General features: G+C 41.0%; 1 protein-coding gene across 4 annotated transcripts in view; it reads right to left on the reverse strand.

Annotated features, from left to right (window-relative positions):
* PCCA (propionyl-CoA carboxylase subunit alpha) overlaps positions 1-22616 on the reverse strand; it is a 299061-nt gene extending 276445 nt beyond the window's left edge. The window contains exons 1-4 of one of the 4 annotated variants that reach the window (XM_054821090.1): positions 22383-22609; positions 14678-14755; positions 11155-11202; positions 10991-11059 (exon numbers count right to left, since the gene is read on the reverse strand). In XM_054821090.1, coding sequence (XP_054677065.1) covers positions 10991-11059; positions 11155-11202; positions 14678-14755; positions 22383-22445 — 258 coding nt within the window. In that variant the 5' untranslated portion in view covers positions 22446-22609. Of the gene's footprint in view, positions 1-10990; positions 11060-11154; positions 11203-14677; positions 14756-22382 lie in introns of all 4 variants that reach the window. The other 3 variants (XM_054821100.1, XM_054821117.1, XM_054821109.1) reach the window with 3 other exon arrangements.
* Between the last annotated feature and the right edge of the window lie 1269 nt (positions 22617-23885).

A 23885-nucleotide genomic window follows, 5' to 3' on the forward strand; every position in this document is an offset into this window, starting at 1 on the left:
TGGGGCCCCATGGAAGGGACCCACAGTGGAGCAGTTGGTGAAGAACTGCAGCCCATGGGAAGGACTCAGGTTGGAGAAGTTTGTGAGTGTCTCCTTTGGGAAGGTACTCATGCTGGAGCAGGGGAAGAGTGTGAAGAGAAAAGAGCAGCAGAGACATGTGATGAACTGACCACAGCTCCCATTCCCTGCCCCCCCTGCACCACTCAGGGATAGAGAAATCGGGAGTGAAGTTGAGCCCAGGAAGAAGGGAGGGGTAGGGGGAAGGTGTTTAAGATTAGGTTTTATTTCTCAATTTATTACCAATCAAATCAGAGTCAAGTAATTTCCCCAAGTCCAGTCTGTTTTGCCCATGACAGTAATTGGTGCGTGACCTCTCCCTGTCCTTATCTCAACCCACCAGCCTTTAATTCTCTTTCTCCTGTCCAACTGAGGAGGGGAGTGACAGAGCAGCTTTGGGGGGCACCTAGCCCCCAGCCAGGGTCAACCCAGCACAGTCCTTTTTGGCACCTAATGTGGGGCACAAGGAATTCAAGATGATAGTAACTAGGTGAGGTAATAGGCAAAACATGGATTGAACACAGCTAGAGAGTGAAGAGCAGAATGACTGTGGGGAATTTCTGTTGCTTAATTGTGGTGAAGGGATTAGGGGTGGATTGTGTGTAAATCATTCGCTGTCAATGGTGTTGTGATGTTATTTTGATTTTGGCATGGGGAATTCTTTTTGTTGATATAAGTGAAGCTTGTGAAGATTCTGTGATCAATGCGATGAATGTGTATTTTAATGATAATTCTTAAATGTGATTCATATAGGCAAGGGGTGTTTTTTCAGAGTCTTGTGGGTTTTGTTTGGTTGGGGTTTTGTTGTTTCTTTAATCAACAAACAGTCAAAGCATCCAGTACTACTTTTTGTTTAAATATTTCAGGATGTAAATCTATCCTGAAAAATAATCAGGAAAGTGCCAGGGCTGTAAGCTCTTTCAGAAAACTCCTTTTCAGAAACAATTTCAAACAGTTATAATTGACACTATCATTTAGAAGAATTGCTATCTTAATCTCCAATGAAGACCTGAAATCAGGCTTCAAGGCTGACTATACTGACCTAAAAGATTAAGCTTTAGCCATACATCAAGAGACAAGTATTAAACTAAAAATCAGGTATGTCACACTATTTATTACTCATGTTGGCCAAGACATGAAAAAAGTTTCATGATAGAATAAGAGTTTTATCATATCATTTCCTATTTTAAGGCCTATTACCAGCAAGAAATAGACAGTCACATAAACTCCTACATAAACTGATCTTTGACAGTACTTGCTTATTCATGCATACTCAAAAGTGCTTCCTGTCAGCCTATGACAGAAACCTGAGCTTCAAGGCCTTCATTGTAATAAACTCAATTTTAGGGAAAATTTTAATGGTGAGACATGATCGATCTAGCTAGTAGGACAACACCCATATGTACACAGGCATGCCGGTTCAAGGAAAACAAATATGGAAGTTTTCTACCAGGGAAAATGGCAGTTACTGTCCAGTTATCTAGAGCATCTTGTCTCAGAAAAAGTGAAAAATAATTTATATATGAAGCAATCAATTAAGAGGACTTCTTAATAAAATTTAAATTTAGACGTACAAAAATGTATTTAGTTTAACACAGGCCTATAATCTCCACATTCAACTTTGAAGAGTCTATTCATTCTAAGAAATTGAGTGTGACAAAATTTGTCACTAATTTCACAGTAAGAACTTGTCATTCAAAGATGATTTTTAAACAATGATTCTATTCCTGATTCCCCCACAAACACCCAAACTTGACAAGTTTGGAGGACAGACCTAAAGTTAGGGTTAGTTTGGTTTTGTTTAGTTTTTTTTTTTTTCAATTAAACAGACATCACCATGTGTTTGAAACAACTATAAAAGGTTGTTGCTACCTACAGACAATTCATTGGTGATAAGAGGGTAATCCCAAACTCATCCTTTTTAAATTATAATGCTACCTTGTGAAAAGTAAATAAGTGAAAGGCAGATGCTTTTTAAGAACAAGGAGAAAAGCATAACCTAAAACAACCCATAGAAGTAACATACACATCCATACCTATATCTTATACCCCACAAACTGTACTTTCCTTCTCCCTACTACACCTTCACTTTGTTTCCTGTCTCCAGTCTTGAGTTTTTTCATCTTTCAGACACTTCATATGTAATTCAGTTCCTTGTTTAACATCCCTCCCTAGAAAAAGAGCACCAGGATCCCATCCATGGAACCACAGCCTGTCAGCCACAGATCCCACAATACCCTGGTAGTGGTTTCTCAAGCTATACAGCCAACAATTAAGAAAAGTATCTGGCTTTAGATACAACCCTCTTTACAAGGGTCTCTCTTAAGATGCCTCCGCTTCCCAATCCAGCTCTTCACACAGCCCCATCACATACCCCACCACTGGGGGAAAGGGAGCAGAGAAGAAAACCACTATCAGGGATACAGGCTCATACTAACTTAAGACACTAAATCTAGACAGCCTGTCAAAAAGTTAATAGGATCCTCTCCTTTCTCCTGGTCCCCAACAATGTGTCCTGATGGCATTAACTGTTGCATTCATTAAGCTATGCAGGGAGTCACATCAGCTTACTCATCCATATTTCTTTCATTTTTTTCACTGGTCTCAGTAAGCATCCTCAATCCACTTAAAAGGCTGCACATGTAGTAGTGCCAACAAAAACATCAGGTACATAAGAGATCAGAAGGTAAGAAAGGGAGAGAACTACTCTTAGACAGGACAGTCTTAGATCAGCTGTAAGAGCCATTTCCCAAGCACTTGTGAACATTATTCACAAAAAATCTGCCTCAGGTCCATCTCTGTCTAGAAGTCATCTTAGCAGTAAAGGGAAATTCAGCCCAGGGGCTGCTGGCCAATGTTTATACCTGCACAGACAAGAAATGAGACAGCATTACTGAATAGCATTGCTCATGAATACTACTACCTCAAAACAGATCATCCTTGAACATCCACAGCCACAGCTGATAATAAATAGCACCACTGGGACAACATAAACCACAGGAGCAACAGATATAAGACAAAGAACTATTGGAGAGGGTCCAGTGAAGGTGATGATTAGGGGACTGGAGCATGTCTTGTATGAGGAAAGGCTGAGACAGCTGGGTCTGTTTAGTCTGGAGAGAAGACTGAGAGGGGATCTCATGAACATTTGTAAATGTCTAAAAGGCAGATGTCAAGAGGGTGGGGCCAGATTCTTTTCAATGGTGCCCAGTGACAGGACAAGGGGCAACGGGCACAAACTGGAACACAGGAAGTTCCATCTTAATATGAGAAAAATGATCGCTGTGAGAATGACTGAGCACTTGAACAGGCTGCCCAGAGAGGTTGTGGAGCCTCCTTCTCTGGAGATATTCAAAACCTGCCTGGATGCAATCCTGTGCAACCTGCTCTAGGCGATCCTGCTTTAGCAGGGGGGTTGGACTAGATCTCCAGAGGTCCCTTCCAACCCCTGCCATTCTGTGAATCTGCACAATGAAACAGTTACTGCTGAAGACCTGGGTGAAGGATAAGGTCAGGAAATAGGCCACTCAACCTCAAAGGAGGAGGAGTCCAAAGACCTTCTGGTCTTGTCTCCAAGGGGGTGAGATAGCAAGAAAAAAATGCCACTGCAGCACCTCTTACAGAGGAAGATGGCATAAGTATCTTTTTTGATCATGCTGACAATGTTTAATTGCATAAAAACTACTACATATAGCACTTTCCACCACCACTGGAAATGGCTAGAGATTAACACAAGCAAAATGGACAACAGGTGTACACCCACTTGTTTTCCTGGGGCAACTCTCTGTAATAAGCACAATAAGTTTGAGCCAGCATTATGGCAGCAGGAGCCATTGATCCAGAACTGCCAATGACAGTATTTTGAGCAGCATCCTCAGCAAACACTCATGTCTGAGAGGAGCTGCCTGCTCTTCCTTTACCACCCAAGAGATGCAAGTCTTCAGAACAAGTGAAGCCTATGACTTCAGCCCTGCTCAGCCTGTCGCCTAGACTTTAAAGTTGATCACTAAGGTGCCTATACATCTCTCCAAATTCCAGAGCTCTGGGTACAGTGTCAGAGCCCAGCAGCCAGCAAGGCAACAGAAGTCAGTTTAACTGATGGCTGACCTACTCCCAACTCACCTTACTCATACATGGCTCCAGCATCTGTCACACATTCCACTGAAATATTTTAGCATACTAAATAAGTAGAAAAATGTTAACAAACTTGTCAAATGAGGTGTTTGATGTGTTCAGAGAGCACTGAAACAGCTCAGCACAAAGTAAGGAAAGTGATAGAGCAAGAAAGGGCCCAGAAGGGCAGCACCATGCAAGCAATTAGAGCAGCTTCAGTGTACATTAGCATTTCAGTTCAAACCAGGACTGCATTCTTTTAACTTAAATGTGTTTTGGGGGCAACTGAGAGATTGTGTCTCAACCGACAGATTGTGTCTAACACACAGATGCCTCAAAGCACATGAACTGGATATCTTCCAGGCAAAACTCCACTAGAAGATGCAGTCCAGCAGGCACAAACCACAACCAGCAGGCACCAACTAGAACCAAACAGATTGTAAAAGGCAGGCAGCAAGGACACCATGTCTTCAGCATGAACCACTTCACTCTACAGATCCACTCCTGTTACTCTACACTATTTATTGATGTAGACAGTTGTCAGCACCCACAGAGGTATTTGAGTCTTCACAGGATGACCATCACTTACATCTCCTGTGCTTTACACGACTTTTCAGTAGTGCACTCGATAAAGCAAAGGGATAGGATAGTAACATCACCTCCACCATTCTCTTACAAAGAAATAAGCAACATGCTGTCTTGTTTTTGAAACAAAAAGGAAATACACTGAAGGAAGAGCAGAACACCAACTGCAAGTCTGACCCTAATGTTTCCCTGGTGTGATGTGGTACATTCCTACTCTGCACACCTTGCAAACAGCACCATTTATGAAGACTGAATTTCTCGAGACAGTACATGGAGGCAGAGTCCATTCTATACACTCCAGACAGTCTGGGAATCATGTGTTTAAACAATGCATTAAAATATTAGTTTCCTCTTCATATGGGTACTTGAACAGATCTCTCCTCAGGTTATCAGAGCAGAAACTCCTGAAGTGCCATTGGGTGGCAATGAGCTGTCAAAGTGACTGAATTTCTAGTTTTGTAGCAGATGACAAAAGAAAGCTTTGCATATTTTAAAGTAGTAAACAGCAAAAAAAGAAGTGAGACTTTGTCCAAACTTTACTAAGACCTCTGTACTTTAAGTTAGTTACAAGTAAAGAAAACTTACCAGTTTTGGATAAACTTCATTTTTCAATCCAATTATTTTTTTTTAGATTAAAACTTAAAGGCCAAATTCCCCCGCAGTATTTATTTTTGCCACTTAGATTTCTTAAGAACAAAAGAACCTGACAGTATATCATTAGGCTATAGGGAAGACTTCAGCAAAATTCAAAGTTTTTGTTTCAGTCAAAAGCTCAACTTGTTCACCCAAATTCATTCCACTCAATACAGACTTGGTATAGAAGCTTACGAGCTTTGCAGTTTTCCTAAACCACATTTCCCACAACTTCCTTCTGAAATACTGCCTCAGATTCAAAGCTTAAAGAAATAAAGCTAGGAAAGGAATATAGATATTCCATTCCTAGGTCATTTGATTTTTCCCATTTTACTTCACTTATAAGACTACAGTTTCCAGAGAACAGCTGAATTCTGTGCAATTACTTTTACATCAGTAAAAGCATTTGCATCATTTTTGGTTTTATATTATCTAGCAGAAAACATGATCTGCAAAAGCTAAAAGCATTTTGAGATGTCTGTTTACAGCAATTTAATAGAATAACACCTGAAGTCTTACGTGACTCAAAAAACCTTATGTTAAAGTATAACTAACTGTCCACTACTCTGTAAAGTCTTAGTAGTTTACATTACTTTCCCATGGGATTTTTTCAGTCATTTATAGTTCATTGCTTCGTATGGCTATAGAATCCCTGCTGTGTTAAAAAATGCCAAATAAAATTATATCTCATTCAGTGCTTTATGCTATACCTTCTTTTGTTCAGATCCAATTAGTGAAAGCTTGTTCTTCATTTATCATACTTTTAGCTGATTACATTAGGCATTACAATAGTTCTCTAGCTTTCCTTGACAATGTTTGCACCATCAGTGTTACATTTATGGTTGAGGAGGCTCTTTCATCTTAACCCTCTATTCCAATCAGTTCAGGGGGAAAAAGTACATACGATTACTGTTGTTCAGCCAGAACTTCTTTGCTTGTTTTCTCATCCCAAAAATAATTCCACCAGATGTTTTAATTAAAAACATTCCCAAATTCTATTAGTCCTTCTCCCCTTTACCTATCCAAGTGTAAAAAATTAGTCTTACAAGCTGAACTCTGAAGTTAAAAAATGAGCATTTTGAACAGTACAAAATTTCTTTCTTCTGCTTCCCCCAAAATAACAGATGTAATAAAGAGTATTAGCCAGGATTTTCAAGACCCTAAAAAAGCATCCATTATGACCTACTTTTCTCAACATACTCAGAACCACACAAGCTCTATGGGGGTCTCAGAAGCCATTTTGTCAGGCTGCTTTCCCCAGCCACCACAATGATTTTATTTCAGGACAGTTGTTAAAGCAGCAACTTCTCTTCCACTGCATAAATAACTTTGGACATGATCTTTTCCCCAATTCACACCCCCTCCCATCTCTGCAAAGGTAAATTTAATCCAATCCCATCTAATACCATTTCCAGCTACCTGTAGCTTTGTATTAATACACAAGCACCCAAAAGTCTCTGAAGTCACCTGCCTCCTTTTAAGCTTTGCTAACATTCCCTCCCTATCACCTTAACACTTTTAACATATAGATATCTTTCAGATCTTTGCCCATTTTTTAAATTAAGCACACAAAGTATTTTTGTAGTTTTTCTTTCTTCAGATAAGCTTTATTTGGCTCAGTAGGTTGTTCACTTTTTGCCACATTCTCAATTTATAACAGTCCTTTCTGCTGCTTCCCTCTAACAGTATGAAAATTCCTTTGTACTGTTATAGTCTAGTTTCTTTTCATTAACATGTGAAATTACTATGTCAATATTAATATTGCTCTAACAGCATACTCAAGACATTCGCCATTGTGTTCCACAAAAGTTAAGTCTGAAAAACAAGAAAAACTAAGTAGCATCATTAAAGGTCTATATGTATTTCAGCTATTCCCACCACCTTCATTCAGCACTGTAAACTCCACAAGGACTTCAGAGAATACCAACATTAAAAAAATGAAAGAAAACTTGAAGAGTCAACAAAAAATCCAAAATAAAGTTCTAAGATAAGATTACTCACCAATGAATCTTACAGTATCTTTATTCAAAGACCAATGACTTTAAGACTACATATATCATTCCCATCCAACACCAGTGAAAACGCCTGCTTAGGTCATGTACACATATGACACTGGATGGGGAATAAACTAGAATCACAGAAGAGCCTGCATTGCTGGATACCTTGTGATTGCTCACTAAAATATTTAAGGGGGAAAACCATACGCAGGGAACCCTACTTCAGTTCAATTTCAGTTCTGTTTTCACCCAGTATGACAAAGGAAAGAGAGTGATGTAACAGACCATCTGGTTTGCTCTCCTTTTAAAGTTATTTGTAACAATGAATTAGTTTAAAGAGTGTCAGACTATCCACACTTCAGCAAGTAGCCACACAGGTAGTGTAATATGGGGCTATTACTACATCTCAAAGGTTACTCTAAGTTCTAAACAGAAAGTTTACCTACTCCAATTAATGTTATTTCTAAACACTTTAATCAAAAATAATTTTGGAAATGATCCGTACCTACTTCAGTCACTAAAAACCAGGTCCCACTATTTTTAGTGACGACAAACAGCTTTGGAATGTGCAACTAGTTCAACCGTATACCTTTACATCTATTTCTGCCTTGGTTCAATGACTACCATCATCAAGGTAGCTGCTTATGATATTCATCGCCTTTGTGATATAAGTCTTAAAGGAGTGAAGGATGTCTTGCTTAATCCTGTCAAGCACAAAATCAAAAGGATATTCACAACTCTTTTACAACATCCCACCACTGAACAAACAGGTTTTTCTTAGCTACATGAGGACAGAGGTTCATTGGCAAGTTGCATCAGCTCCAAAGTTTGATTTCAGAGTGTTTGACACATTGCTACCACTGGTATAACCAAGAACACAACTAATGATGGAACCTGAACACAAGTGAACAACACAGGACAAACATTGTTTGTTACATTATGGTAAGTAACACCATCAAATGGCCTATGTTGGAAGGGACCTTAAAGATCATCTAGTTCTGACCCCCCCGCCACGGGCAGGGACACCCTCCACTAGACCACATTGCCCAAAGCCCCATCCAACCTGGCCTTGAACACTGCCAGGGATGGGGCATCCACAGCTTCTCTGGGCAACCTGTTCCAGTGCCTCACCACCCTCACAGGAAAGAATTTCTTCCTAACATCTAATCTAAACCTACACTCCTTCAGCTTAAAGTCATTAGCGCTTATCCTATCACTACACAACACAAGGAATTTGGCCCCTGGACTCATCTATCAAGATTGTCCAAACTGGCAGTCATTCACATCACTGCAATGACCAGGTCATTCCCACAAACAAAGAATAACTACACCTAAGTCATTAAGACAGATGACACTACTTAAACTATTTCCAGTGCAAGTACCCAAGGTAGTGATGAAAGGACATATGGTAGACATAAGCAACATATGTATAACTGGATCAAAAACTAGCTTAGACTCAATACCACCACCTTATTTTAAGCACACAGAACAGTGTTTCAAGTAACCTTCCTCTCATTTTCACTTAAATACTTGGAGCTTCTTCAATGCACACAGCTAATGTTTAACCTTGTACAGAGAGGTTTGATTGGTCTTTAAAGACCCAAAGAGATAAGCAGACACTTTCACTATTTGTTAGAGCCTCATCTCTAGTTCATGAACTCAAAACATCAGCATCTCATTTAACACAATGTTATCTTTATTAACTGTTGTGAGTATATTAATGCATTTCTGAGAATAGCTTGGATTTCCTTTCTTTTATGAACTATTACAAATTAAAGACCCTTTTCATATTCTAAAGCTAAGAAAGCACTGTAGATTGAAGCAGAGTAGACATTTTCAATTTCCCCTTTGCAACGTGCTATTTATACTTTCCTCCCCAAGGTCATGAATTGTACTTTTCCCTGTAATTTTTATTCCCATCATGTTCTTCAATCTTGGTTTTTACTTACTACTTTCAGATTTTTTCTTAGTTTCCAGCTCATAGCAGAGTTCATACAAACAAAGCTATCCAGACACACTGGAGAGAAGACCAATTAATCTTCTCAAGTCTATTACAGTCTGGTGAAAGATGTTTTCTTTTTTTAAACAGCTTTTTTAGTCTATTTTCAGGATGAATTCATGCCAATGAACAAGGCTGTGCAGTGCTGCTAAACAGTGAAACCATTTATCCTAACAAAAGATACCATATACATAAGATGGAATACAAGTACCCATCAGCATGCTTCAGTTTTACTTGAGAGATCATAGATCAGAGTAGTTCATATCCACTTAACCCTTGGCTTCCAAAGGAATTGGAATTTATCACAATGCCTGATACTCATCCATTAAGAATTCATTTCGCAGTTCACTGAGCATCCACAACCTACTATACTCTCCCAGCTATGGCTACCAGACAAAATCTAGACCAAGTATACTCTTCATTCACCTAAGAATTACTTGGTATAGAAATCCAGCAGTAGGGCATTTGTCCTGCCTCAGAAAATCCAGTTTTAGTCCCTTGCTCTACCTACAGCCTATTTATATAAAACTGAGCTGGTCATGTAAGAATAGAACCACAAAAAGACTCAGACAAAAGCACTGTCAAAGTCCAAAACTCCCAACAGATCTCACCTTTCACTTAACTCTGAAAACACCAAGTTCTAACTACTTTCACAGATAACATCAACCATGCTTCAGTTTTTAAATGTAGAGCAACCCACCACCTATATTCACAAGTCCTGTCCTGCATAAAATACACCTTTTTCTTGATAGCTTGTCTGACAGACTTCTATTAAATCTTAACACATGATTTTAACTCCCTTCCAGATTTCAACAACTATGACAGGACATGGGAGCACCCCCAGCCCTTTCCCCTGCAACAGTTCTTGCATGCAAGGAATAATATTTTCTTTCTAGTCAACAAGGATATGCAAGTATGAATACACTTGTTATACCAAAGGAAATTATCTTCCTATTCTTGCTAGGAGTGACTTAAAATATTTCTACAAGAAGAGACTACAAAACATGAAAATGGGCGACTAGCTAGACAAGTACCTTACTTGTCTAGATAGCCATTTTACCACCTTTCTGCCTGTTGCTGAATATTCAAGGAACCTCAGTATCCTCAAATGGAACAACTCCAGTAGGCTTATTTAGCACACCCGGTAGGGGAGGACATTCTTCTGGAAAGTAGCAAGCAATGAGTTGGATTAACCAGGCACAGGAACAATTTATATCAAGTTCTATACTACCTCCTAAGATCCATTTTTCATTGCCTTTTTTGCATACATTAGCAAAACAAAATTCAGGGTTTGCTGCCACTCCTATACTTGGTGCACATATCTACCAGGTGTTACTGTCTACTTTAATCCAGGGGAAAAACAAGGTAACATTTACATAAGCAAAACACAGAAGAGATCACACAAGAACATGCTAAATGCTTGTACAATCCTCGCCCTCTTGGTATCTCCCCTGCTTTCAAGCACATGGAAGAAAAGGACACATACAAAGATACTTCAGAATTGCCAACATGCCCACCACAGTAATCAACAAGCCTGCATAACAGCTGCAAGTCTTGTTGAACTACTAAGAATCCCATCTACCATTTGAATTCAAGCAGTACTTACAGCATTGGCATCAACGTCACTGTGTATGGCAACTGTTTTAATCCCCATCTTCTTACACGTTTTGATGACCTACCATATAAGTAGTGACAAATATCAATATTTAAAATACCAATAGTTTAAGAATTAGCTACAAAAAGAAAAAACTTATAAGATTACATACTTACTCGGCATGCAATCTCCCCTCTGTTGGCAATAAGGAGTTTTTCAAAAGTCTGAAGGGAAAAGAATGATAAAGATTGAGATGAACAGAACACAAGTTTTTCCTCCCTCCAGAAACATGCATTCTTTTCTCCTCCACTTCCACTAAAACCATGGTTCATCCATGAGCTTGTAACTCCAAGATCACCTATTTTTAAAAGGGTTCTGCTGATTAGCACAAAAGGTATGCTATACTAGATCAACCTAGTACATACACAGGTTTAGAAGAAAAAAGGTGTTGACTATTCACACCAGCATTCGCTGGATCTCCTTATCACACACTGTGCAGAAACCAGAACTCTACAAAGGCTCTAGGAGACAGTTACATTCAGGGAAGAGACATTCATAAGCACTGCCAAATACACACCAACCACCTCTACCCTAGAAGTGTTCAAGTTGCATGTTTTTTAATGCACAGAAGATATTCAAAGGAGGCATACTTACCATACTTCCCAGGTCTTTTTTTTAAAACTACAGAAAGAAAGATCCCACATTATGGCAGTACTCTAAAGATAATGTTTTAGAAGTTTACACCTACATTCTGCTAGGCACAGAGCAAACACCCATATCAATGTTACCGTCACTGTTGTTCTCCTGCAGTACCCCTGTGAAAGCTCCCAAATCTGCTTTGGGAAAGTGTCTGCATAAAATCTAAACCTAGCTGATTTTACTTCTACTTGGAGAACACTGGCAGGTAACTGTGGTCAGTGCCTCTAACCAGCACAGATGACCTGAAATACAATATTAATCTGTCATGGGAGATCTTTAAAAAGCATTCCAATCATAAGGAGGAGAGTTTCCTCTCCACCTAGGGCATGAATGTCAAAAAGACCAACACTTCTACCCTGTACAGGAACACTTGCTGAGTTGCACCAGCCTGGCCCCTCCTTGCAGCTGAGCCTCATGTGAGGAACCTGGCAAAATCCTGCATTGCCATCATGATGCTGTTACACAATAGTAAGTAGCAACCAAAGTGCAACAGAAATCAAGTTTAGTACACCCCTGAAATTCACTGTCACCTTTCACACTGGAGTGCACTTAATGCTGTAAATATTTCTTCAATACTCTGTCATGCCTGTAAGAAGGGGATAACAAACAACCTGAAGTCAATAAGCCTTAGATCCTAAACAAAAAACTTCCCATTAAGAGCAGTGGAGGAGCAGAGTTGCTCAGCATAAAAATTTCATTGTTGAGAATAAGGGTTATTGCTGTCACCGGCCTTGCTTCTAAATATATAGGTGCACCTGCTTGATTGTAAACACAAGCTGCCACTGAAAGGGGCAATCCTACTTTACCCACTTACCCCCACTGCTTTCCGCACATCAGACCTAGCAGGGATGCAGCTTCAGGACACATCAGTTCAACATACTAATCGAACAGTCCTACTCTGCCTCCCACACTCCAAATCAAAAACAGGATAGGGAACCAGCAGGACTCTCCCCTTCAGGGGCAGCCTGCAGTTACACCAGATTAGGTTTATCAAACTATACCCTAAGACATTCAATAGCTATTCTCCCTCTCCTATACCAAACAGCTGTTTTTCATATGGACTGGAACAGCATTGCCACTGCAACAATGAAAGTGTTTGTTACACCCACAGTCATTAGTTAATTTGCAGAGGGGAAGACAGGTGTAAGAGAAGGAACACAGCAAAACCCCAACAGGAATTGCTATTGACACACTAGGGTATATATTGTTTGCTCCCCTACTCCAAACAGGCACACTCAAGGTGCCCTTGACTAAATTTACTTCTTCAAAGCCAGGGCTGAGCTGGTATCACACAACCAGTTTAAAAATACTACCACGTGATAACATACAGAAAATAAGTGGGGAAAAAACCCTCTAGGTAAGAGCTGCAACAAGCTTATATGGTAGATTCACAGCCAGACCTGCTGAGGAATGCATACCACTGCCTAGTATATAGGCACACCCACACCCCACTCAAAAGTTGGACCTTAAACATCCTTAAGCAAGCTCAAGTTATCAGAGGTACAATTACTATAAGAACACCACAGGAGCTAGCAATTTGTTTGGAGAGCTTTTTTTAGCTGGGGACCTGGTCTAAAACCCAGTGAAAAAAAAAAACAAACGGTTTCCAACAAATTGTTCCTGAATCTAAATTTCAGCATTCTAGGCACCCGAAGCTTTTTAGGCATATAGACTCAAGGAGAAACACAAAAGCTCCCAGATACTTGGCATTGAAAAAGTTTAACTCCTCAAATACTTCATCAACTTCGTTCTTGGTATAACAGTGTTCTATTAATCAAGTATGGTCACAGTGTAAGACAAGACTCTCAGTAGCAAGATGTTAAAAATACCTGACATTGATTTTATTTTTCTAATTCTGCAATAAGAACACTAAAAGGAAGAGACAGGACTCTTGTTCCAGCTGTTAAAGACAAGTTTCAAGTCCACCATGTAAAAAAATCACATGCTGCTTTGAAGTAACATACATTACTTTAGTCATTTCCACTAACTAGCTGAAAAAGGTCTGATATGAAAGTCTTACCATTAAAAAGACAGTGGAAGAGGCAGTGAAGGGAAAAAGCAGACAACAATTTAAACTATTTACAGTAGCCAGTGGTTGGAATGACATAGCTCCTAGTTAAGAGAAACCAAATACCCAATTACATTGTCTAAACATTGTAACAATTACATTGCCTATGCCTTTAGAAAAGGAAGACAACCTTGATTAAGCAAGGACCTTAAGAAAACCGGTTTCTTCAGACAACTAAGCCATAGTTCTAGGCACATACTGGTTTTTCCCAGTTCGCTAATACCATTTCACTCCTGGTTAATTGCTTCTACACTGGTACATAAGGGCAAGCATATTGGACCCGAATTGTCAGCATTTTTACACTTCAATACTAGCATACCTTCAGCCACATTATTTTTCCAAGTGTGTTACTTTAGAGGCCATGCCAAGACAATCTCCCACAAGAAAAGTTTTTCTTGGCTAGTAACTGTAAATTGAGATTGCTACTGCACAAGTCCCAAGATGAGGATTTACTATGCTCTGCAGGCCTTAAAGGCCCATCTTTATCCAAGCTCTAAAGTTCTCACCCCTGTGTCAGATCATCTAGCAATCATGCTGCTACTATTGCATACTTTTGTTTCTATTAACAAGTTTTTGGCTACTCTAGCTCCCAGATGTCTTAACAGGCCTATACCTCCCACACAATGCAAAATATTAATAGTTGTTTCACAATTATAACAGGTTCAGGCTAGTATGTAACTTTCCCAAGCTCAATCACTTATCCACCTTTTAAGGTATGCACTTGAAGTAGCACCCCCCTCTTGACAAGTATACTGCAAAAGCAACTTTTTTGGTTTAAAAAAAGAAAAACATGCTGTTAAATCAGTGACTGTACATGGGTTATACTAGAACTACCATTGTTAATAGCAGCACAGGGGAGAAGATAGGTTTAAAAGCCAAATGTCTGTGGTACAGTAAAATGTTAAAGAGAAAACATGCACCATACTACTTACCTTCTCATTTGGATCATACACAGAAGAATACAGTTTATGTGAAGTTACAAGGCACCATCTTGAACACAGTGTTTCACACTACGGAATAAAGAATGAGTTAAACATTTTTCTCCTGATACAGTATTCCTGTAAGATAAAAACAGTTCATATACTGACATCTTGAGGAAACTCTTCCATATCCTTCCATTCCCCCACCAAGCAGATGAAAGCTTACAAAGATCTGCTCTCCCCCAACAAACAATAACCAAAAAATAATTCAGAAGCTCTAGATACAAAGTCATTATCTTAGATATAAATGGTTTTTTTATAAACACTCCACTATACCATCTTCTTTCCTTCTTGTTCCAAGAAATAGCTACCAAGAAGTTCTCAAAAGAGCACACATGCATGTGTCTGTACATGTGGGGGATGGGGAGAGGCCTTCACTGCTAGGGAGCTGTTGGGAACAGAGCAGGAGAAGGACTGGGCCAGTATGGAGAGCAAAAGTACAACAGACTTGACATGCTAGTTTGCTGTCAGGGGTTGCAGTGGGGAAGACTGAGTGCCAATCTGAGCAAGAGAGGCCTTTTTCTCCTGAGATTTCTGCTCTGAACCAACTTCTACAAAGGACTTAGCTCACAGTTTAACAATTTTGCTTGATATGTCATGAAAAGCAGTGTACATATGCTATTCCAAAGAAAACATTGATGATATAACAGATTTGCAAGTGTATCAAGGAGATGCACATAGATATTGCTCAAGTCACAACATAACAGCAGTTACAGTTAGCCATAAACAAAAGTAATCAGACAGATAAACAATCCCACATCAAAGTTGCATCAATACAGACCACTCTGGGACAACTACACTTGCTCACCCAGCTGGAATCAAACATTGTAAAAAGCCTTAATACTGAACACTGTCTAGTAGGATGCACAGAACAATGACTGGCAACTGCCAGAACACGGAACCTGTCAATTCTGTCTGAAAAAATTGTTTTCTTAAGTTGCAGAAGTCTAAGTAGTGGAAAGTAAAGGCTCTCCTGCGAGAAGACTGAAATAAAGATGAAAATTGACAACACTAGAAAAGAGACAAAAAATAAGGAAGTATATGTTCATATAAACAGGTTAATTAGATAATTCAGCTGCCCCTTCCACAACAAAAATGAACACAGAATTTTATCAACTTTCAACTACCTTAAGGTTACTGCAAGCTCATACTGGCTCTGAAGTACCAGGGCTGGCAGCCCTCTAAGCCTGATCTAGTTTGAAGATACTTTTCATATTGCATCAAGAAAGCAGATACCAGCTCAGGACTGAGAAGGGCATCACATTTGTAATGCAGCTGATATTATAATGTTATAAAAGAAAAATAATATATTTCCATACAAGTCCTATAATACAGAAATAAAGGAAGCCTTAGAGCACACTACCTCATGCCAGCTCAGACCAAGCTTCATGAGTAGAAAGCTGCTACAGCTACACAAATCATCTAGATGCCAATCACTAGTGGCAGACATAGCATACACTGTCCCAAGTATTCCTAATTACATTTATCTAGATTATCTAAATTGTTCCAGAATAATTATTCTGGAACTAAAAAAATAATCAGTGGAAAGCAACTGTTCCACCCCATTTCATGTGCTGGCTTCTCTCCCACTCAGTTTTTTGTTTTAGTGGGTTTGGAGGGGTTTTTTCCTGCTTTAATTTTTTCAATTCACTCTTCAAAAATAAAATCCAGAAGAATAACCTGAAGTGCAAATCATATGATGTGCTAGAATCAAATCAAAAAAGAGGTGGGTTTTTTTGCAGGGGTATATTATTCTCCATCTGAGAACATGACAGTACAAGCTGTTTCAGGAATTAAAGAGGGAGGATACAGTTAAGGACCAAATTCTGCCAGCTGCAACCACACCTACCAGCTGGTCATTAACCCAAGTCTACAGCAGGACTGCTACACCTTAGGAGACTACTGTGATCTAGATCCTGTCAGAGAGAGGAGCAAGGACAGCTACAGCAGAGTATACTCACCTGTCCCAGAATACACCTAGTTAAGCAGATTGAGTCCCTCTCACACTACTGACAGAAGTGCTTGTGGGACCACAAATAGTCTGAAGAAGGTCATACAGGACAAAAAAGTCTCCACCGAGTTAATATTATTCATTGAAGAAAGCACTTGTTAAAGGTCAGTGGGGCTAATCTAAATATTTGGAGTTAGCTGAGGGGGGAGGGAGCAAGGGAGGAAAAGCTTCTGAACTTTCTTGTAAACACCTTTTATACAAAGCTAGTTTTGAACGTATGTGAGAAGCCAGAAGTTATGCCACAGATGGAAACTGGAAGAAAAGGCTATGATGGGAAAATCGGTTATCATTAAGTTACAGAATCTTAGTCACATGCTGTCTTGAAAAAAACCCTGTCCTAACTTTTTATACAGAAAAGTTACCAAGCAATTAGAAAACTGCAAAAGCATTAAACTATACTCAGTTCTGTTTTTACACTACAGAATTGGACAGATTTCACATAAAGTCTCGTAGTAGCCTAACCTAATTATGCATCTATGTTTAAAAACTTAACTACCTCCTCCCACACACATTAAAATCACTCTGAGAACCAGGTTCAGCCCTGAATTGAATATATGTGGGGTAGTTTCCTAAAACAAATCAAGCATATTGCTCAACTCTGATGTGAAATTTTGACTAATTCAGTTTTGGAAAGAAGGAGTTGTGGGGGTTTGTATGTATCTATACCAATATACACTAAGGTTTAAGAGCTTGCTTAATCTAGAATCGACTTCAAGAAAAGTCTCTTTAGTGGTCTGCTCCCAGCCACTATGTGCAATTTAATAAGTACTAAAAATAAACAGATATTTTGTAAATAATGCACAACTAGGGCCACAACAGAACAAATTGCCATCTCCAAATCAACAGGTACTCAAGGTGCCACCTACTTCTGGGCTCCCAAGCTCCTCCTATAGGTAGGTTTGTTAAAAGCTACACCAAAACCTCTGAAGAGCTCTCAAACAATCCAGCCAAGCCAATCTAACTCTCAAGCTAGATTCTTAATTGGCATGCCCTAGGATTATACCTTATATAAAAACTTCCTCAGAACAGAGACCAGAGAGCTCAACTTGACCTAGTGACTCTCATACCTTGCAAAACTAGGAGAGGGCAGTAGAGTCATTGGGTATACCTATTTTTGTCATGACTTTTTACTTCAGTCTGGTAAAGCTTTTCACTCTTGAAAGCCCAAGAACAGACTATTCATTTATGAAAGCTCAACTATGGACTTCTGAGTTTGGCTAGGAGTTTCCCACCTCTACTAAATCCTCAAAAAACAGATAGTGTTAATACCGTATTTTGGAAAAGCATTTGCTTTATCTTTAATCACACAATAGCCAAACTGAGCCTAAACTTGAATAGCTGTAACACTTATAAAATAACTTTATATAAATCAAACTACACAGTAAGTTGTAGAACAGTACGCTCACTACACACCACCACTTTGAGGCCTAGCAGAGAACCTGCCTCCCAGGCACCCAGTGCAGCCCTAGGAAATCTCTTCAGGTGTTTTGAGGACACAGTACACAACAGCAAAATAGAAACTTAACTTGTTATTTAGAGATGGCTTACATGTGGGGTATTAAAGGCTTATATGTCCCTCATCAAGGAAAGCAATTTCTCTGCCATACTGGTCATCTTATAAATAACTCATTGATATTGAGCTTTCCAGGCAGAAAAAGGTCTCAGTGTTGAAGTGGAAATGCAGAGTTCCAGGTTTCAGGCAGGAAAAGCATCACATACCAACATTTGCTTTAAGTAGTCTAATATGGGAAGGAATGTATATTTTAGCATTACTAGAAAATACAGTAAGCGATGCCCAATAATAACAGGTAGAGTAGCATGCTTCTTTTCACTAGCCATAGATTCTACCACTTCCTTCTGTCTTCCACTAGCAATCCTACCAAGATTTTTTGCCCCTACGCTTTCAGAGATTCAAGTTTAAGGCACCACAAGAATAATCCCTTTATTCAGGAATGCTTAGAGCAAATGGGAAATACACTGCAAATATACTTATAAACATGAAGAAAATGTAATTTTTTCCAGATTGATTACACAGAAACTTCAGGTGTCTGCAAGAATTTTAATCTTTAAGGCTGAAAATGTAGCTTATTCATACAAGACTGTCAAATCTTGTAAACAAAACCAAACATATCCTCCTGAGGCCAACTGCAAACAAAGATGTAGTACAAGGTTCTATAAGGTATACTGCACTAAACATACAGTTCTTTCACTCTAACCAGGTTTGAGAACCACTGGCAATTCTAAGAGGGAGAGGATAGTATCTGTTTGCCAACAAAGAACACAAACTACAAGCAAGGAAACACCCATACACCTAAGGCTATTTTTTTAAAACTAATCATTCCTACACCCAAGTACCTTCTCCCTTGCGGCAGTCACAAAAGTTTGCATAGTCACATAGTAAACCAGACCAGGGAATACATCCAGCTGAGAAGACACTCACAGGGAGTGGGAAAAATGTGTTCTCAGCCAGATTTCAGTCCAAGCAGCAGTGCTGGCACAAGTTGGAGGGAGACAGGAGCTCAAAAGGAATGGCCTGTGATCAAGACCTAGCAGCTGCAGAAAGTTGGAACAATTTCTCACTGCAGCAGCTTAAACAGCTCCAGCAAGGCTGGTGAAATAGATCACAGCACTGTAACAATCTTGCAGGAACCACCAATGCAAGATTGGGACAGAAAAAACCAAGAATATTAACACACACAAATAGGGTTATGAAAAAAACTTCCATTTTTTACTCAATGTAAATTTTAATGAACTTAACTTTTTCTTCCAGAACTAAGATTTGCCCATAGTAGAGAGCACAGCATGCTTTGCCTACAGAATCCAAACAGCTGCTCCTGGGAGCAAGGAGAAAACCAGAAATCTCTACCTGTGGTCTGTTTTAAGAGCACTTGTCAGTACTAAAATCTGTAATTTACATACTAGAAACAATCACTGAACTCCAGAAGTTCAGGGCTACATTCACCTCCCCAGATTGGTAGCCATTTTAATTCCCTTCCCTAATGGCAGATGATACCAATCTTGCTCTCCCATCAGCCTAATGCTTCTGTGCTCATAAACAAGGGGAAAATACATTTCCCTGGAATAACAGCATGCTAAAAAGTCACAGAAGAGAGTAAGGAGCTCCCACCGTACAGATAACTTCCATGACTTAAAACTGGTGGGTGCACAGATAACTTAAGATGGCACAGATGGCAAAGAAACTTTCCATACATTTAGTTCAATGGTTAAAAAACTAATCTGCACTGATAAAATCCCTATCAGCAGTTTACTCTTGATTTCATGATGTACAGTATTTATCACTTCCTTCTACATTATTTTAGACAGTTTGACAGCTCTCAGAAGAGTTTCAAGACTGAAGTATCAAAAGCCATCTCACCCTCATTCTGTAACTACAGCCTTCTTTCAACATCAGATTTTCTCCCAGCTCCAGAAGTGCAAAGCACTCAAAAAGAACTTTTTGTTATATTCTAAACAGAAACAGTTCTACATAAAAGCTAAATAGAAGTGCTAAGCATTACATTAGAAACACAGCAATTCATTGAATCCCCAGCTCAGTGGTTCTGTAGTCTTCTTAGGTTCTTTATTGATTCCCACACGAGAGGGACAAAAGTTAAGGACAACTCACTAGCTACTAGCCTTTGCAAAAAAGTGTAAGGGCTCCAACCACATTAATTTTGAAGACATCAATTATATTGCCTATGTTAGCAAAATGTGAAAGAATCTATGAAAGTAATTACCATGCAAATTTGATTAAATCTTTTTCAATATGCTGATGTCTTGAAGGTAACTTTCATATACAGGTATTAAAAGCTAAAAATCACTTCAGTTACTTAAGTCACAAGTGCTATGGGGTAGCTATAAAAATATTTTGTTGTACAAAAGTGTCACCAATATACCATTTCTATAATGTTTACACTGACGCAGCCAAACCATACCCTTGAGTTGTTAGAAGGAGACAAAGTAGGCCTTTCACAGGGAGGCTCCAAAGGACTGACATCAAAGTCTTCGGACTATTTAGTGGGAAGAGCAGAAGTCTTCCACATCTATATAGCTACCAAAAATAAAGCCTTCAAACAGCACAAGCCCTCTGCTAATTCCAAATCACTATCTCCAGTCATTCTCAAACTTCTCTTAACATTTCAAGAAGCTTCTCTCACACCTTCACAGCAAAACCAGTTTGCTATGCACATTTCCTGAGAAAAAATACTTGGGTAAAGCACATCCTTTTTTCCTCTTCAAGCCCTTCTCAAAATACCCTGGCTACATAAACCACCTCCTTTACATGATCCATAAAGATATTTGAGGAATTCTTTACAGAATTGTCATGTGTTACATTTCTACAGAGAAACCTATCCCACACCCTCAGGGGTACACAGAGCAAGAGTTTTCTGCATGTAAATCCTCTTCTCCACCAGAACTTGAAGACTTCCACACATTTTCCTTTCCAGGAAAACAAGTAATTATAAATGCTTGCTATTGTATGCAATTAGAGATATTTTGCACCACTTTTCCCATATATAAACTATTGTGTCATTCAACTGTTACACAACATGGTGTGTGATAATGCTGCTTGTTCTTATTCTAAATAACCTCCTCTTTCTTTTAATGCAATCTATAGAAGTAATAGAGAAGAAAACATAGCAACTGCCTCAGTGAAGTTACTCCATGGTCTAAGGAATAAGGCTTTCTAGAAGTTTAAAGTCTCCACCAAAAACATTAGTATAGTTCTGCTATGAGTTTATTGCATTTCATGAAAATTAAGAAAAAAAACATGGTAAAGCTTTAAGTGACAACTGAAAGATCTGTAAGTATCTAAGGTAAGGGGGGGGAAGAGACAGTCTCACAAAGCAGTAGCCTTTTTCTACGAGCTAAAATTTTACTACTAAAATTAGTACAAAACTACACTCTACCCCTGAGTTTTAATAAGCTCCAGTTTAACAGAGAGAAAGGACAGAATTAAAGAGGGAGTAGCACATAACCCTCTGCAGCAGCAGAAAATTAAATTAAAAAAACCACTCCTGGCGACACACGAATAGGATGCACCACGGAACAAACTCTTGGATACAACCGACCCCAGGACCCAGCTTTTACAGTTTCACGGCCACCACCAGCCAGCACCCGCAGGTCACCAGCCGGCCGGAGGCAAGCCAGCTCCGCAGCTCGCCGGGCAGGAGAACGGCCGGCTCCCTGCCGCCCATCCCAGCCACCAGCCCAGGGCGCCCAAGCCGGAACCGGCCCCCCGGGAGCCGGAGGGGCAGCACCCCACCCCCTCCCACCCGACAACCTGTCACCGCCGCAGCGACAGGACCGCGCACACACACGCTCCCCAACGGCCCCTCACCCAGCCGGGGGGCACCCCCCGACAGCCCCAGCCGTGCAAATGGGGACGCCCCCTTCCGCAGTCCTCACCAGGAGGGACGAGCCCTCCGCCGGCCCAACGCCCAGGGGACAGCACTCGCTTGGGGACCCCACCCGCAGCCCCTCAGGGGGAAGGGGACTCGCCCCGGCCCTTTACACAGGGGTACCTCCACCGCCCCGGAGAGCGGCCCCCACAGCTCAGCGCCGAGCACCCCGCAGGGAACGGGGAAGGAAACCACGCTCCCAGCTCTCCTCGGTCAGCCCACCCGCCCCCAACGCGGCTCTCACCTTCAGCAGCGCTCGGAGCCCCCGACGACCGCCCGCAGCCCCCCAGCACAGCACCGCCGCCATATCTACAGCCGCTGCCGCCGCTGCCCGGCCGCCCTTTCACCCGGGGCGGTGGAGGGCCGGGCCGCCCGCAGCCAATCCGAGCAGCCGCCGCGGGCGCGAGGGAGCAAGCGCGGCCGCCTGCCGGGGGCGGGGAGGGGCGCGAGGGGTTAGGCAGCTCCTGCCAGCGGGTCCCGGCAGCTGCCGGCCTGCCTGCCTCTGGCTGTGCGCAGCGAGCTTTGCGTTGGTGCGTGCTTCCGGGTGTGTGCGTGCAAGCTTCCAGTCGTGCCTGCCTCCGGGTGCGTGCAGCGGGATTTGCATTTGTGCTTGCCTGTGGGTGCGTGGAACCGGGTGTGCGTTGTGCACGCTCCTACAAGTGTGCTTCGGGGCTTGCGTTTGTGCCTGCCCCTGGGTACAGGCAACAGGGTTTGCATTTGTGCCAACCTCTGGGTGCCGGCCTCAGGGCTTGCATTTGTCCCTGCCTCCAAGTGCATGTAACAGGGTTTGCATTTGTGCGTGCCTCTAGACATACACTTCAGGGCTTGCATTTGTGCATGCATCAGGGCATGTGCCTCAGAGGTCACGTGCTTTTGTAGGTGTCTGTCTCATGCTGTTATGTGTACATGCATCTCTCCTGTGTGTGGAGCTGCATTTGTGTGCATGTATATATAGCTGATTTCAGAAGTGCAGGCTTGTGTGTACAACTTGGGTCTGTCTATGGGTGATGATATAAGGGCTTTCCCCTGTGCATGCATGTAAATCTGTCTGCCTCTGTGCATCTGCTAAGAGTTACATCAGCACAGGTGCATCAGTGCAGAGAGAGGATTCATTGACCCTCGGAGTTGCCCTGGGATGAAGGTGAAGGACATAACCTGTGCCAGCAGACCCTATCCAAGCTCCTGCACTATGACATGCAAGCGAGGCTGGCACAAGGAGTGGAAGGAAATAGATGCTGCTAATCCTCTATTTCTGATCATCTGCAGGAACTACTTTCTGCTCATCTCTGGCACGTGACACTGCCAGTCAGCCTCTTCTGGCATGACCTGTGCAGCCGGGCTCAGGATCCCTGCTGCAGGTATACTGGATCGCAGCTGATGGAGATGACAGAGTGGTGTCAATCCCCAAGTAAATCGTCATCTCTGGAAAAAGAGTTTTACAGTGAGGAAAGTGCATAAGAAGCATCGCTGTTACCACCTCAGACTTTTGTTGAAGTACAAAAGAGGCATAGAGAGTGGCCTACAACACTGAACTGTAGAAAAGATGTGATCCAAGATGTTCAAATCAGTGTTCACAAGGCAAAGGAACAACAATTTTTTCATACAGTCACAGAATGGTTTGGGTTGGAAGGGACCTCAAAGACCATCTAGTTCCAACCCCCCTCCCATGGGCAGGGACACCCTCCACTAGGCCACGTTGCCCAAAGCCCCATCCAACCTGGCCTTGAGCACTGCCAGGGAGGGGGCA

Source organism: Grus americana, chromosome 1 (assembly GCF_028858705.1).
Source record: "Grus americana isolate bGruAme1 chromosome 1, bGruAme1.mat, whole genome shotgun sequence".
In the NCBI taxonomy this organism is placed as follows: domain Eukaryota; kingdom Metazoa; phylum Chordata; class Aves; order Gruiformes; family Gruidae; genus Grus; species Grus americana.